Here is a 14,175-nt window from a genome sequence, read left to right as displayed (position 1 = left end):
GTTCATTCGAAAGAAATATTGCCAACATTTATCACATGTTTAAACATCTTCTGCAACATTACCTTCCCACTCCATGGTTTGATACCTGACGCCCCCACTTGGCTCTTCATATGCAAAAATGCAAACTTTATTCACCACCACAGATAGTCGGCAGCATCGGATAAGGTATTTGGCATCAAGACGTTGAGAAGCATCGGTCAGGACGTGAACTACGTGGGAAGCATGGTAGTAGAGCGGATCTCCTGGATAGAGGAGGAAATCACAGCCAAACGAGTCACCTCCGGTTATGAACACCGGGCGAGTTTTCCAGATATCCCTGAATACTTTGTATTTGAGAAGCTCGTTCTTGGGCAGCTGATAGTTGACGTAAGTACATTCTGTAAGTAGATGTTAGATTACGTTAAGGTTCTCTTATGGTTGACTAAGGGGAAACTTACCAGTTTTGAGGGGGTATTCTTGCGGGATTTGAACTAATTTGTCGATTTCCATCGTTTCCAGTTTGTGTTTTTCTTCCTTTATGAGTTGCTCCTCATTGATTGTTATGTCTAAAAATAGTTATTTTCAAGTCACACTATCGATAAAGTAACATTGTCCTCTATGGACTCCTACAGTTTCTACTTTTATTCAGCTCAAGATTCAAAATTCCAGTAATTTTGACGATATTTGGTATGGTTCCGTATCCACCCAGCAAATAGAAAAAAAAAATCAAATTACAGCAATTTTTGACGGAATGTCTTATAGTTTTAGTTTGAATGGAATCGTCTGGATGTGTAATTTTTCAATCATCATTGGAATATTCGAAAATGTCCACCGGTTCGGAGTTATTCCGGTGGGTCACTGGGTCAAGCCGAGTAAAAATGATCTCACCTTCCTTTTGAATCAACTTTCACCCAACTTATCAGTATAAATCTGACTCCAACTCATCTTTTTATAATTTCGGCTACGGACGAATTGTGAGAACTAAATTAGTAAATGAGACCCCTGAGACCAAATTTGGCATTGAGTATTTTTTTGGTTATTTATCGGACCTCCTTTGAATCGGCCGAAGATAGGTCATTTTTTTCTTAACCGTTGAAATTTGAATGTTAAACTTGAGTGAGGTATGGGTTCGATTCCCGCTTCAGGCATTGAAACTTTTCGTCAGGAATGTTTCTCGGCTGTGCCACTGGAGCATGTTTGTCCGTTGTCTAGTGTTAAGTTACAGTCTGTGCAGCTAAATGGCTGAAGACGGTGTCCATGTCCTTTTATAATTTGCAAAAGTTAACTCAAATATTGTAGACATGTCCAGTGACTCAGTTGTGAAACAGGATCTTTACCAAATGGAAACATTTCGAGCTTAGGGAATATTGGCAACTATTTTTCTGTTTATACAAGAAACGTGGGTATGTTACGAACTAGATTCTGTCTATTGATTTTCTTGAACATACTCTACTGTCCATACTCGCATAAAAGTCCCATAGGAAATCCCATAGACTATGGGACTTTTATGCGAGTATGGGCAGTCTAATAATTATTTCAATTATTTCCTGCCTTGTCTTTATTTTTGTCAAATGAGATAGTCATTGTTACTCGACAAATAGTAGAGGCCAGCCGACTTTCACCTACTATGCCTCGAAACGACTAATGCAAATCACTAACATCGTTTTATATTAATAAAGTTATCATTTTATTGAAATCTGTTTTCCGATTAATTCTCGATGAAGATAGCCACCTAATCGACATTTGCTGGGTGATATGTAAACTCAGATGCTAAAATTTAATTTCATGGACGTTTGTTCCTGATTCAAAAGATCAAACATTTACAATCAAAACTTTATTCACAAAATCGTACGGTTAAATGTCCTTAAATGCTTTACTTTGACTAAAAAGTAGAAGCTAACTTCGAATGTAGACTTCGCAGCCACTTGGAATGGTTCGAAATGAACTTGTTTTGACATTCGAACACAACGTTAAAACCGCTAAGCATACTTACCTTCTATAAACTTCTTTTGACCTTGAATGATTTAGAAAGTTGTCTGCCAAACATAAACTAACAGTTTTGTTTGTTGAGATCGTTGAGATACCAATAGGGGCCGTCCATTAATTACATAAGGGGTTGTAGGGGAGAGGTTCTGAGATTTCGTTCGCACCATTCGAATTATCAAAAAATCTTACTATGAGGTGGTTCCTTTTAGTCGATGATGGCTTCTATCGTCCTTTCCTTATATCCGTTGAGCCTTGCCATCTCGTAGATATATTCCAGTTCCTTGCAAAAACGATACTTTTCTATCCCTATCTTCTTCGTGGGTGAACTTGATATCCTTGTGTACGCTGTTGATTGTATACAAAATTCTAGCCAGATCGTTCCGCTTGATAACGCTGAAAATTTCGTCGACGTATCTCCACCATTTATCCGGTAAACAAGGAATTTCTTTAAATTTTCGTCAAAATTCGGTAGTTTTCCATTCCTTTCCTCCGGATCCACTTGTCACCAGGGAAGAAAGTTCATCGTTTAACTTCGAAATCTATAGGAAGCCTACTGTTACATCCTGGAGTTTCGGATGGCCGAGACACATATCAGTGTATTGAAACTCATAGGTGTAAACGAAAATAACAAATTAAAAGTAACTTTATTAACATACAAAACTACATGATAAGACGCGACACGTAGACGGCACGACGGTTACAATACTTATATCTATCATCTGCTTTTGTGCATCTATCGAAAGCAGATACAACTGCTATCGATGAGCGAGCAGAGTGGAGATAGAATGGGAAGATGTCCAGTGGTTCTCAACACCTACAAACACCCAGCGAGTTATCCCCTACACATCGAATACTTCGTTCCAGCATAAGATGGCAGCGTTTCACCACATGATCCACAGAAAGCAGAAAGACCAAGGAACTGGAATATATCTATGAGACGTCAAGGATCAACGGATACAAGGAAAGGACGATAAAACCCATCATCGACAAAAAGGAAAGACAATATTCGGACACTCACCCCTATCACAGAACCCAAGAAGAGAGTCCATCCCATACGACAGACACATTAGCAAACAGTTTCGCCCAAAGCTAAGGAATTACGGTTGGTGTTTTCCAGAGAGACAACCAACTTAAGACTTCGTTAGGCTCTACCAAGGATCCGGTAAACACACTGAACAAGGCTGGTGTTTACAAAATCAGTTGTCCTCACTGCAGCAAGATTTACGTTGGTCGAACAAAGCGGTCTCTAGATGTTAGATTCACAACACTTATAAGCGGTTTCTTCACCACTGCTTAGGCCTTAAACCTGGTTTAATCGTATGGGTAAACGTGGTTTACGGCTTTAGCGAAGGTGAAGGAATCGTCCCTTAGAGGAAATAGGAAATGGCGCGGTAAATGGCTGGGCATGGTGTACCATTGGTACCTCGCGTACCTGCAGGAATAAAATAGACCCCTTTGTGCGGTCCTTAGCCTCTTGCCCAGCAACTCCTATCCCTACCTCCTCGTGGTACTGGCCGGGGTACGAGTAACCTTGGGGAAGATCGGGTAACCAACCCCCGGTGTTGTTACCACCACATCGTTAAAACTCATTTTAGAACTTATTAGACTTAACAACCTTAATAAACCTTTGATAAAACTCCGTTAAACCCGAAGAGGCCCACACTACAGGAGGTTGTTAAGACTAAACCTTAAAACCGCTTCTAACCATTTTGGTTTTGCATCGTATGCATACATCTAGTCTTGTAGTGTACCGTAATCCGGGGTAACATTGATCATTTTTCTGAATGTTTCTTTAATATTTCGTTTGAAAATGCAAATGTTGCAAATTTTATATTTTTTAAACAAGTACTGCCACCCATAGCTCGAGACTATATACTGTATTTTGTTTATTGAAAGATTTAAGCATGTTAAAAAAATTGTTTTAGGCGATTTTTTGATTCAGCTGATATGGGGTAACATTGATCAGCCATGTAAACAACGTTCAGTAATACTGAAAATGTCGTTACTTACTTAAATCATGGCCCCTGACGCCGAATATGAAGGCTAAACGCTTACAAGTCATTTACTTTTTGAGTTATTTTAAAATTAAAAACACCTCGAACCACGGAATACGCCTAAAGATAGGCAATTGCCTAAGGGAATTTTACATTCTTGACAGTAATTCGGTAATGTTGCTCAATTGAGCAAACTTATAAAAGATTTGACAACGGAATCGTTTTTGGTGATGCCATATTTAGTAAGAATCACATTTTCCTTGCTTATAACTTTTGCAGAACTTGTGTGAGACATGAATCTTCGGTAGTGTCATCCTTAGCAATTAAAATCATTATTTCAAAAAGTTGGTAAATTTACGCATAAGGTAAACTCAATTTTCGCAAAAATATTACCTTTTATTAGCTCATGAATATAAGAAAGAGAAGCACCATTCATGATTTGGAAATGTTTCATCAATAAATGATAATACGTACTTTTAATGAGATGAGTCATTCCGGTCAATGTTACCCCGCTGATCAATGATACCCCGGATTACGGTACTATAAAACATGCATAAGAGCTATTGTATAGCCTTATTGAGCTCAACTTGCGGTATTAGATCTTTTGCGATATCCTAAAATACGGAATAAAACCAACGTTAAGAGCTTATGATTGAACAAACATCAGCCAACAAGTTGTTTATTAGTCATAACCTTTGTTTATAATATTGAAATCATCATCATGTCTGCCAAATCATAATAATAAATTAAAATCATCATTTTTTGTGTGCCAGTAAATTTCCTTTCCATTGCGTGAAATTCATGCCAAAGAAAATTTACTGGTGGAACGACACAAAAATTTTCGATTTACAGCAACGCGCTACAATTGCGACATCATAATTGACTATCTTATATTATATTTCATTCCATTTTCGGAATGATGGCGTGCTCATCACAATCACAAATTGGAATTTCCCACGCGTGAACCCGAAACGGCGATAGTAAAAATGGATTCCACCCATTTAAATCTTGTTGGTTTTGTCTGGGATGGTTTAAGATCAATTGGTGATTATTCCGTACAATATAATCATTCATGAGAGCTTTTGATCTTATGAATCCTTTCGCAAAACCCTCCACTGGCTAAAATATTCCTAAATCACTTTGTTTGTTCTGCGCTAAGACATATACGTTTTTTGGGACTCTTTGGCTTAAACTTAATGCGCTCAGGAAAGCTAGTGCTGTCAAAAAGGTAAACAAATCGGAGGATATAATTTTGTGATGTGATTTAATGAACATAATTTGCTTTTTTACGTATCTAATTATGGTTTCACTTTAATGAATTGTTGTGATAAGACGTGTGGTTCATCGGTTGTACTGATGCAGAAAATGGTAAGTTACAGGTGCCTGAAAAGTGAAAGTTTGTTCGTGTAGCTCAGCTGTTGTGTGCGGTATCGTTGTTGCACGGGAAGTTCAGGCAAGCATGGGAAAAATATGCTACATAGGGTCGGTGTTCCCTTAGTGGACGGTCCCCTATAGTCGCACTAGTAGCTCTCTTGCACCTATAGTTAACCTATTGTTCCTATAGTAGCACTACTAAGAGAAACTATTTTGTTATTAAACAAAATAGTTGATAAATTAGGAACTTTTTTACATCAATCGAACGCTTTTGATCCACACTTCAAAGGAAAAATATAAAAGTTTTGTAAAAATACGGTTTTGATTTGTGTTTTGCCTATTCCGTGAGGCTAGTGCTACTATCCAGCTTTTTAAGAGCGCTAATGGCTGCCGCAAATAGGCTCTCTTTCTGGTAGGGATCAGTCAATATGACGTTTGGCTTGGGTCAGCTCAATGTAAAACGACCCAAGCCAAACGTCAAATCGACTTATCCCTACCAGAAAGCGAGGCCGTTTGCGGCAGCCATTAGCGCTTTTAAAAAGCTGGATAGGAACAGAAATTAGGAATAGTGCTACTATAGGCACATGTGTTCCTATAGTGGCACAAGCGATAATAAATACAAAAACATGAGTTTTCGTATGTGTCATAATTTTTCCACAAAGCCAAGATGAAAAGCTTTCAGATGATGTAAAAATAATTCCGCAGGCTTCATTTTTCGATTTTATACAAATATTTGTTCTTAGCTATGCGGCTATTGGTACATCGACCCTACGGTAATCAGACAATTGTATGAAATGAATATTTGCCAGTTCTATTTTCGTGTTCTGATTAACTCATATTCCATGTAGAGAATTATCATTATCGACATAATGATATTGGTAATCACACGCAGAATGCATTCCGATAACATCAGACAGTTGAGATTTAAGAAGGTTTTAACATGACTTAGGGCCGATTTCTTCACCTTCGCTTATGTCGTAAACCACGTTTACCCATACGATTAAACCAGGTTTAAGGTCTAAGCGGTGGTGAAGAAACCGCTTATTAGTGCAGTTTTTATCGATGTTTTTGATAGACAAATATGATGAGGTTTTAAGCATAGGTTTTAATAGACACTACACAGCTCCTTCAAAATACAATTTATTATGAACAAGTTTAGCCGACAAATTAGTTTTAACGGAAGCACTTATATGTGTCTACAGAACATTTTAAAGTGTTTTTTGCTGAAAAGACCGTTTAGCACTTTTCAATGCTGTATAAAATCTGTCAGGATTTAATGCATCTCTAATAAAACCTCCATAAATAACATCTAAGATCAAAAAGCATTGGGTAAGCTAAACTGCGCACTATGGCCCTCCGAACATTTAGGGAGAATGGAAATCTAGGGGGTTGGTGTCAGGCCCTGCAAGCCAACCGTAAAAACACATCAGCACAGGAACGTCAACGAGAGAATACGGACCGGAACAATCGACAAAGACCACAGCGACGAAAAAGGACTAGCGATTGGAAACTCGGTACGTGGAACTGCAAATCTCTTAACTTCATTGGAAGTACTCGCATACTCTCCGATGTACTGAAGACGTGGTTTCGACATCGTAGCGCTGCAGGAGGTGTGCTGGACAGGAGCATTGGTGCGTACGTTTAGAGGTAATCATACCATCTACCAGAGCTGCAGCAACACACGCGAGCTGGGAACAGCTTTCATAGTGATGGGTGATATGCAAAGGCGCGTGATCGGGTGGTGGCCGATCATAGAACGAATGTGAAAGTTAAGAATCAAAGGCCGATTCTTTAACTTCAGCATAATCAACGTGCATAGCCCACACTCCGGAAGCACTGATGATGACAAGGACACATTTTACGCGCAGCTCGAACGCGAGTACGACCGCTGCCCAAGCCACGACGTCAAGATCATCATAGGAGATTTGAATGCTCAGGTTGGCCAGGAGGAGGAGTTCAGACCGACGATTAGAAAGTTCAGCGCCCACCGGCTGACGAACGAGTACGGCCTACGACTGATAGATTTTGCCGACTCTAAGAATATGGCCATTCGTAGCACCTATTTCCAGCACAGCCTCCCGTATCGGTACACCTGGAGATCACCTCAGCAAACAGAATCGCAAATCGACCACGTTTTGATCGATGGACGGTACTTCTCCGACATAACCGACGTCAGAACCTATCGTGGCGCTAACATTGACTCCGACCACTACCTGGTGATGGTGAAACTGCGCCCAAAACTATCCGTCATCAATGATGTACGGTACCGACGCCCGCCCCGGTACAATCTCGAGCGACTGAAACAACCGGATGTCGCAAATGCGTACGCGCAGCATCTTGAGGCAGCGTTGCGGGATGAGGGCGAGCTCGATAGGGCCCCTCTTGAGGACTGCTGGAAGACAGTCAAAGCAGCCATTAACGACGCTGCCGAAAGCATTGTCGGATATGTGGAACGGAGCTCAAGAAACGATTGGTTCGACGAGGAGTGCCAGGAGGTTTTAGAGGAGAAGAATGCAGCGCGGGCTGCAATGCTGCAGCATGGTACGCGGCAAAACGTGGAACGATACAGACTGAAGCGGAAACAGCAAACCCGCCTATTCCGGGACAAAAAGCGCCGCCTGGAAGAGGTGGAATGCCAAGAGATGGAGTTGCTGTACCGTTCTCAAGAAACGCGGAAGTTCTATCAGAAGCCGAGATGTGCCGGGATAAGGATGGGAGCATCTTGACGGACCGACGCGAGGTGATCGAAAGGTGGAAGCAGCACTACGATGAACACCTGAATGGTGCAGAGAACACAGGCACAGAAGGTCAGGACAACGAAGTCGATGGCTACGTCAGCACAGCGGACAGCGGAAACCAACCAGCTCCCACGATGCCATTAAACAGCTCAAGAACAACATGTTAATGCTGTAACGGGAAGTAACGACCATTGACTTAATGGGAAAAATGATTTCATCGCAGTAATCCACGGCATGTCAGTAAAAAATAATACCTCCACTATTGATACACTGTTCCTTTAGTTGCGTTACATTTTTAATTTGTGTTCCTATAGTTGCGGTATCCGTTGTTTTCTTATGGGATCCTCCACTATAGGAACACTTTACCGCAACTGTTGGTACAAGTAAAAAAAAGTTTTAGCAATTTTAATGATATTTCTTCAGTTTTGAAGCAGTTTGAACGGTCTTCTCAACTATTTCGTGTATCAACAAGCAAATACGTCGCAGTGTCGGTTCTGTGGCTAAATAATAAAATCAGTGAAAACGGCAATACCGCAACTATAGGAACATCCACACCTAAGGGAACACTTACCCTAAGGGGTGCTCGAAAATGGACGGACGGATGGAAATTTTGCTGTTGTCAATTGATTCATTTCGGTTGTTTTTCCACCAAAATTACTCTTTTATTTTCTTTGTAAGTTCAACCGCCCGGTGCAGTACAGAACAAAAATTAATAATATTTAAGTTAGTGTCGATTTACTCAGATGGTTGCCACCTGGGAGGGAGAAACCAATACGAAATTTATGTACGTCAAGGTGAGCCGAGATTTTGCTGTCACGAACTGTCACTGTGAGCCCAGATCTAAAACAATGCACAAACATGATAAAAGCACGTAATTGATTAAAACTAATTTTTGCATTTTATCAAATGTGACAAAAAATCGATTGAAAATCTATTCATGCTTATTCAAAAGTAATGTCACAATAGCACCTTTTATCCTGATTGAATATAAAGTGTTCAAATACGCATTATTTTACTTTTTCCAATAAAAACAACAATTAAATGCACAGAAAACTTTGGCCCTTTTTCCATGTTTGTCCAGAACGATCGAAGGAACACAACAAAAGAAAACTAGCGATTTTCATCAAGTCTGCCCGGATTGTCGTTGGCAAGCTGGAGTTTTCTTGCAATTCAAAATAACTTTATGTCATATTTCGTGTGTAATATCGGTGCCTCCCTCCTAGGTTGCCACCAGGTGTTGAGCGTAAAGTGACGGATGTTTGATCGGAGAAAAGTGAATCGAATGATGAAGTCAGAGAACAACAGATTTGTATGTGGTCTCACGTTCCGAAGCGTACTAGAAGCAGACATTGTCCAAAATCGTATTGGGAGATTTGGTGAGTTTGTTCTGATTAGTACGCTTTTTATTTCCAATCGGTGCGTTTTTTTATGTTTGTTCTTCGTTTTTTTTTTTTTATTAATTTTTGTTCTTCGTTCTTTTTTTTTCGTTGGTCCCGATGACCCTGGAGGGATCGGTTTTGCTCTTTGTTTGTTGATGAGTGGAAAACCTTACCAAAAACATTTTTATTGTTTACTGAGTTGTAGATAAACATTACGCGAAACACTAATGAGAATGAAACATAAATAAAATAAATCTTCCATCTCTTGATTGCCAACATTCAAAAGATTAAATTTCAAAACATTTAAACAACAATGCTTTGAGTCCATAGCTTGCTGTTCAGGCGAATCCTATGATCTCATACCCCTCCCAATCTCCACCTCCGTAGCACTTATGAGGGTGTCGCTGAGTCGCTGAGTGATTAGAGTTACTGTGCACGTGCTGTAGCCTTAGGCGCAGGAGCCTCATTGCTTGTAAGCGCACGGGAGCGCTGTACTGCCCATAACTGCATAACAGTCACATTCGACATTTTTGACAAAATGGAGTTAATACCATGTAGAGTCATCAAATGATACATACTTTCGATCAACTTACTGAAATCTGTGAGATTGTTCTAGAAAATTCGAAAAAAATACCAAGTTGTTTTGTCACATTGGTAATTATAACCGCATAACAGTCACATTGAGATTATAAATGAGCCTCGTAATGTAAAAACAATGAAATTTCTATCAGAATTATTTTCTGACAATGCACCTAGTATGCGATATGAGTTGTACTAAATATCACCCTTAAATAAGCACTGTTGAGTTCCTGGTAATTTTTAGAAATTTAAGTTTCCTTCCATACTGCCATAAAATGCACGCTTGGTACTCCATTTACTCAATGCCTACTTTTGTCGAATGTTACAAATATGCAGTTATGGGCAGTGTACATCGTGAGACCTTTTTTGGTGCGCCTCATTTTTCTTGAGATGTATCTCACTGCGGTCTCATGCGCTGCGTCACATGTGCTGTTTAAAATTCAGCGCAATAATTGAAGTGATTACAAAAGTTTTCAACGAGGATCGAAATTGTAACTTTTGAATTGCGAGTCTTCGATCATATCATGTAGGCCATCTAGACACCTGCATAATGAGGCGAAAATAGCTGTAGAGGCTCTTCGTTACAAAGCAGTTGTTTCACAACTTGGATACCGATGGCGAGCCATAGCGCCGAGCAGCGCATGTGACGAGTCTCCCCGAGAGCATATCACCTAGCGCGCTTTTAGAATTTTCGTGAGCCTCCATCTAGCGCAGCACACTAGGATTCCGATGTGCTGAGAGCAGGCTTGATAGAAACTCCTCTGCGAGGCAAAGAGGAGGCGATTTTGCCGTTTTTCTGAGGAGAAAAAAATAAACTCAAAATTTTCAACACAGATCCTCAAGCGATTCGAGTGAGAGTGCAGAAAAATGCGAGGATTTTTTCAGACACTCTCTCTCTCGTTGCGATGCTCACCATCACTCACACTTCAAACGAACTCTCGAGTCTGCCGCCCGAACAGACAGTCCTCGGGGAGTTGTGAGAGCACCCTTTTTTGATGGAATTTAACTCGTTTTTTTTTGTGCTGCATCTTCCTCGCTCATTTTTCGTAGCCTCGCTGCTTAGCATTTTTTGGCTCCCTCGCAAAGAGGCACTGGCAGCACGCTGCTCTAGAGTGTGTCACCGAACTCTGATGATGTTGAGGAGAATTATCAAGCCTGGCTGAGAGACGGTTTGGTTGGAAACTCGTCAGTACATTTATGTGCTCCTGAGAAATATGTAACTCTAACCGTGATGCCATATTTCACGCACACTCCCTAATTTCGCTGACTGTCCTTTTATAGTTATTATTGATACATATTGGATTATGTAATTGCATGTTATGTAACCATGTTTGAAGCAGAAATACTAGCCAATTATTAACATCTTATTCAATTATGTAAACAGTTTCGATTATATCTGCAATTCGACCCACGTTTTGTGCAAGTGTTCATGTGCTGTTTTACAAGCGCATATTCTCTAGTATTATACTGATAGTTTAATGATTTCTGAAAAGTGTCCTTGTTGTAATTTTTTGACCATTTTATGAACAACAAAAAATTATGAAAGAATTTTTAAGGAATCCATGGAGTAATTCCTGGAGGTATTCATAGAGAACTTCTTGGTTAAGGCGAAGTAGGACGTCATCGATGATTATTGTTGCTTATTCGTCTCACGATTTCAAAGTAATGATTTTCATTGACATAGCTGAAAAAATATCAGCATACTTTCTGCATGTAAGCGTATATTGTTATACTTTCCTGAAGCAATGTTTATCATGAGGACTGAGTTTCAATACTTCGAAACAGTACGCTGCAAAGTCAGCATGGCCGAAAAAACGAATGATGGACTACTTTAAATTGATTGAAGCCTGAATCGAAATTTTGAGAGAAAACCGTGGAGACACTCTGGATATATGAAGAAATCTCAGGGAAAATTCCAGAAAAAAAACAATACAGAAATTTCTGATAGAAAATCTGATAAAATTATGGAGGGGTCATTATCAACATCATCAACTTTATGTAGTTCATGTAGATATCCTTGAAGAAGCTACAGGTTGAATTCTTTAAAAAGTGTCAGACTAAAATCAGGGGCCTATTTTAAAGTCGTGTTTATTACTCAATTTTTTCAACCCTTGTCACACAATGTGACTGGAATACTATGGGAGACAACAGTGCTCGAAAGTGCCTACAAAAGAAATAGACAAATCGGCTTTATTTGCAAAAGAGACTCATAAACCTACATACACCTACTTTCTATGGATTGAAGAATCGTTCCTGTATAAATTTATTGAGAAATACTATTGAAGGAATCTCAGGAATCATTTCTGAAGGTTTTTTTAGAGGAACTCCTAGTTGAATGTTTGAGAGAATACTGTTCAAAATGTTGGGAAACTCGTGAGTAATTTCTGGAAATATCTCCAGAAAAAAATCCTGCTTGAAATATTATAGGTATTCTGATCTAAAACTTTGGAGGTATTTCTAGGAAAATCCCTGACAGAATTACTGAATGAATTCCTGAAGAGATTACTAAATAGTATTATGGCCGTAACAGTTAGTGCTCAAGTAGTTCCAAGCCCTATTAACATACCTTCCTCTTTAACTCCACTTTTGAGCAACTTTTTACGCTTTCCCGCGAGGATCTTCGGCAAATGGTACTCAAACTCCTTCAGCCTCTTCTCGATGACGGGTTGCTTCTGTTCGTGGATTTGCTGCTGGCTCAAACGGGCAAACTGCTGTTTGGCCTCCTCGCTGGGACTTCGAGTCAGCTGTGCATTCTTGTCGATCAGCACAATAAGCCCCTCCTCGAGGGCTAATCGAACTTCTAGCGGAGTCAGAACTGCCGGAAGACCAAAGCTACTGGCGCTTCGCGGTTTCGAAACGGGTGTTCCGAACAAATTCCCAACGATGCGATGCGTAAACCGGAGTTTCATATAATCTGTTGTAATTGTTTTAAATGTTTAGTTTTTGTAATTAACTTGGATTTGGATAAACTTGGATTTTACCTTCTACATCGTAGATAAACCCACGATTGTGTTGAAATGTGACCGGAATCTTTCCCTCCATTTCAGCGATCAATTAAGTATGAATGCACTATTTTCAGCAGCTAGGTAATTACATTATTCATTTTTGGCTCGAGCAAAAGTTTGTTTTAACTAAATGGTGACCGTTATCTATTCAAACAAATTTATTACAATCAGTAAGCTCTACAATGGAACTTCGGATAACAACAGACTTTATGTTGTTGGGTCGGTGGGTGGTATGTTTTGATTTCAACTAACCGGCCGGCAAAAATGCGCTCGTTCGGTCGTTACACACGGAGAAATCAGATTACCCAAAAAATAAGTTCTTTATACTCAAAAATGGGTAAACTGCATTTAGTTTTTACCCACGGTTGGGTTGTTTTGCTCGCAACAGCAATGTTGTCAAAAACAGAGAGAGATGCACCGACCCACACGCACACAATTTTCAACGTTGATCACTACGAAGTACCCGGTCAACCAGTCAGTGATTTCGATAGCGATCGATATAGATTCGTTTTGAACCGTTAGCGATCGCCATCATTGGTCAAAGATCTATAAAGAATTATGAAGACTGGTTGGTCGGGTAGGTATAGTTTCCGTTTGACGACAGCAAAACAAACAACTCAGTGCAAAAAAAAAATACCCAGCGTTAGCTTTTGAAGTAAGTAGAAGCTTTCGAAGTGTCCGTAGTGGGTAAAAACAACTTAACGTTAGGTAAACTCGAACGAACCCAAATTTGGCTTATTCCATAGAGGTCCCCAAGCAAACTGTCACGAACACCAACGCACAATCAATCACACACAAGTCGATTTCCTCAGAATGAAAACGTATCGATGTTTGTTTGACGCTATGGACCGATGCACGAGTTCACTATCTGACGTTTGAGCGGTGCCGTGTTATTTACGTGACCATGGCAACAAGTGAATTCGGCACCGCTCAAACGTCAAATTCGTGAACTCGTGTACAGGTCCATGGATCAATGCACGAGTTCACTAATTTGACGTTTGAGCGGTGCCAAATTCACTCGTTCCCATGGTCACGTAAATAACACGGCACCGCTCAAACGTCAAATAATGAACAAGTGCATCGGTCCATTGAGCTTTCGGTCAACGGCAGGCCAACAAGGAAGTGGTTGTTTTGCAGCAAT

The 14,175-nt window shown here is 40.0% G+C and overlaps 1 protein-coding gene across 1 annotated transcript; it reads right to left on the bottom strand.

Annotated features, from left to right (window-relative positions):
- Position 1: 1 nt before the first annotated feature.
- LOC5570808 (tRNA-splicing endonuclease subunit Sen34) lies at positions 2-13,304 on the bottom strand. The gene is made up of 4 exons (XM_001653265.2): positions 13,011-13,304; positions 12,596-12,943; positions 438-545; positions 2-377 (listed from the first exon to the last, which is right to left on the bottom strand). Exons 1-4 carry the CDS (start codon positions 13,069-13,071, stop codon positions 40-42), a joined length of 855 nt encoding a protein of 284 aa, XP_001653315.2. The 5' UTR covers positions 13,072-13,304; the 3' UTR covers positions 2-39.
- Positions 13,305-14,175: the final 871 nt, after the last annotated feature.

This window comes from Aedes aegypti, chromosome 3 (genome assembly GCF_002204515.2).
Source record: "Aedes aegypti strain LVP_AGWG chromosome 3, AaegL5.0 Primary Assembly, whole genome shotgun sequence".
In the NCBI taxonomy this organism is placed as follows: Eukaryota; Metazoa; Arthropoda; class Insecta; order Diptera; family Culicidae; genus Aedes; species Aedes aegypti.
Note: the sequence above shows the minus strand (reverse complement) of the source record. Positions and strands in the feature narration are given on the sequence as shown.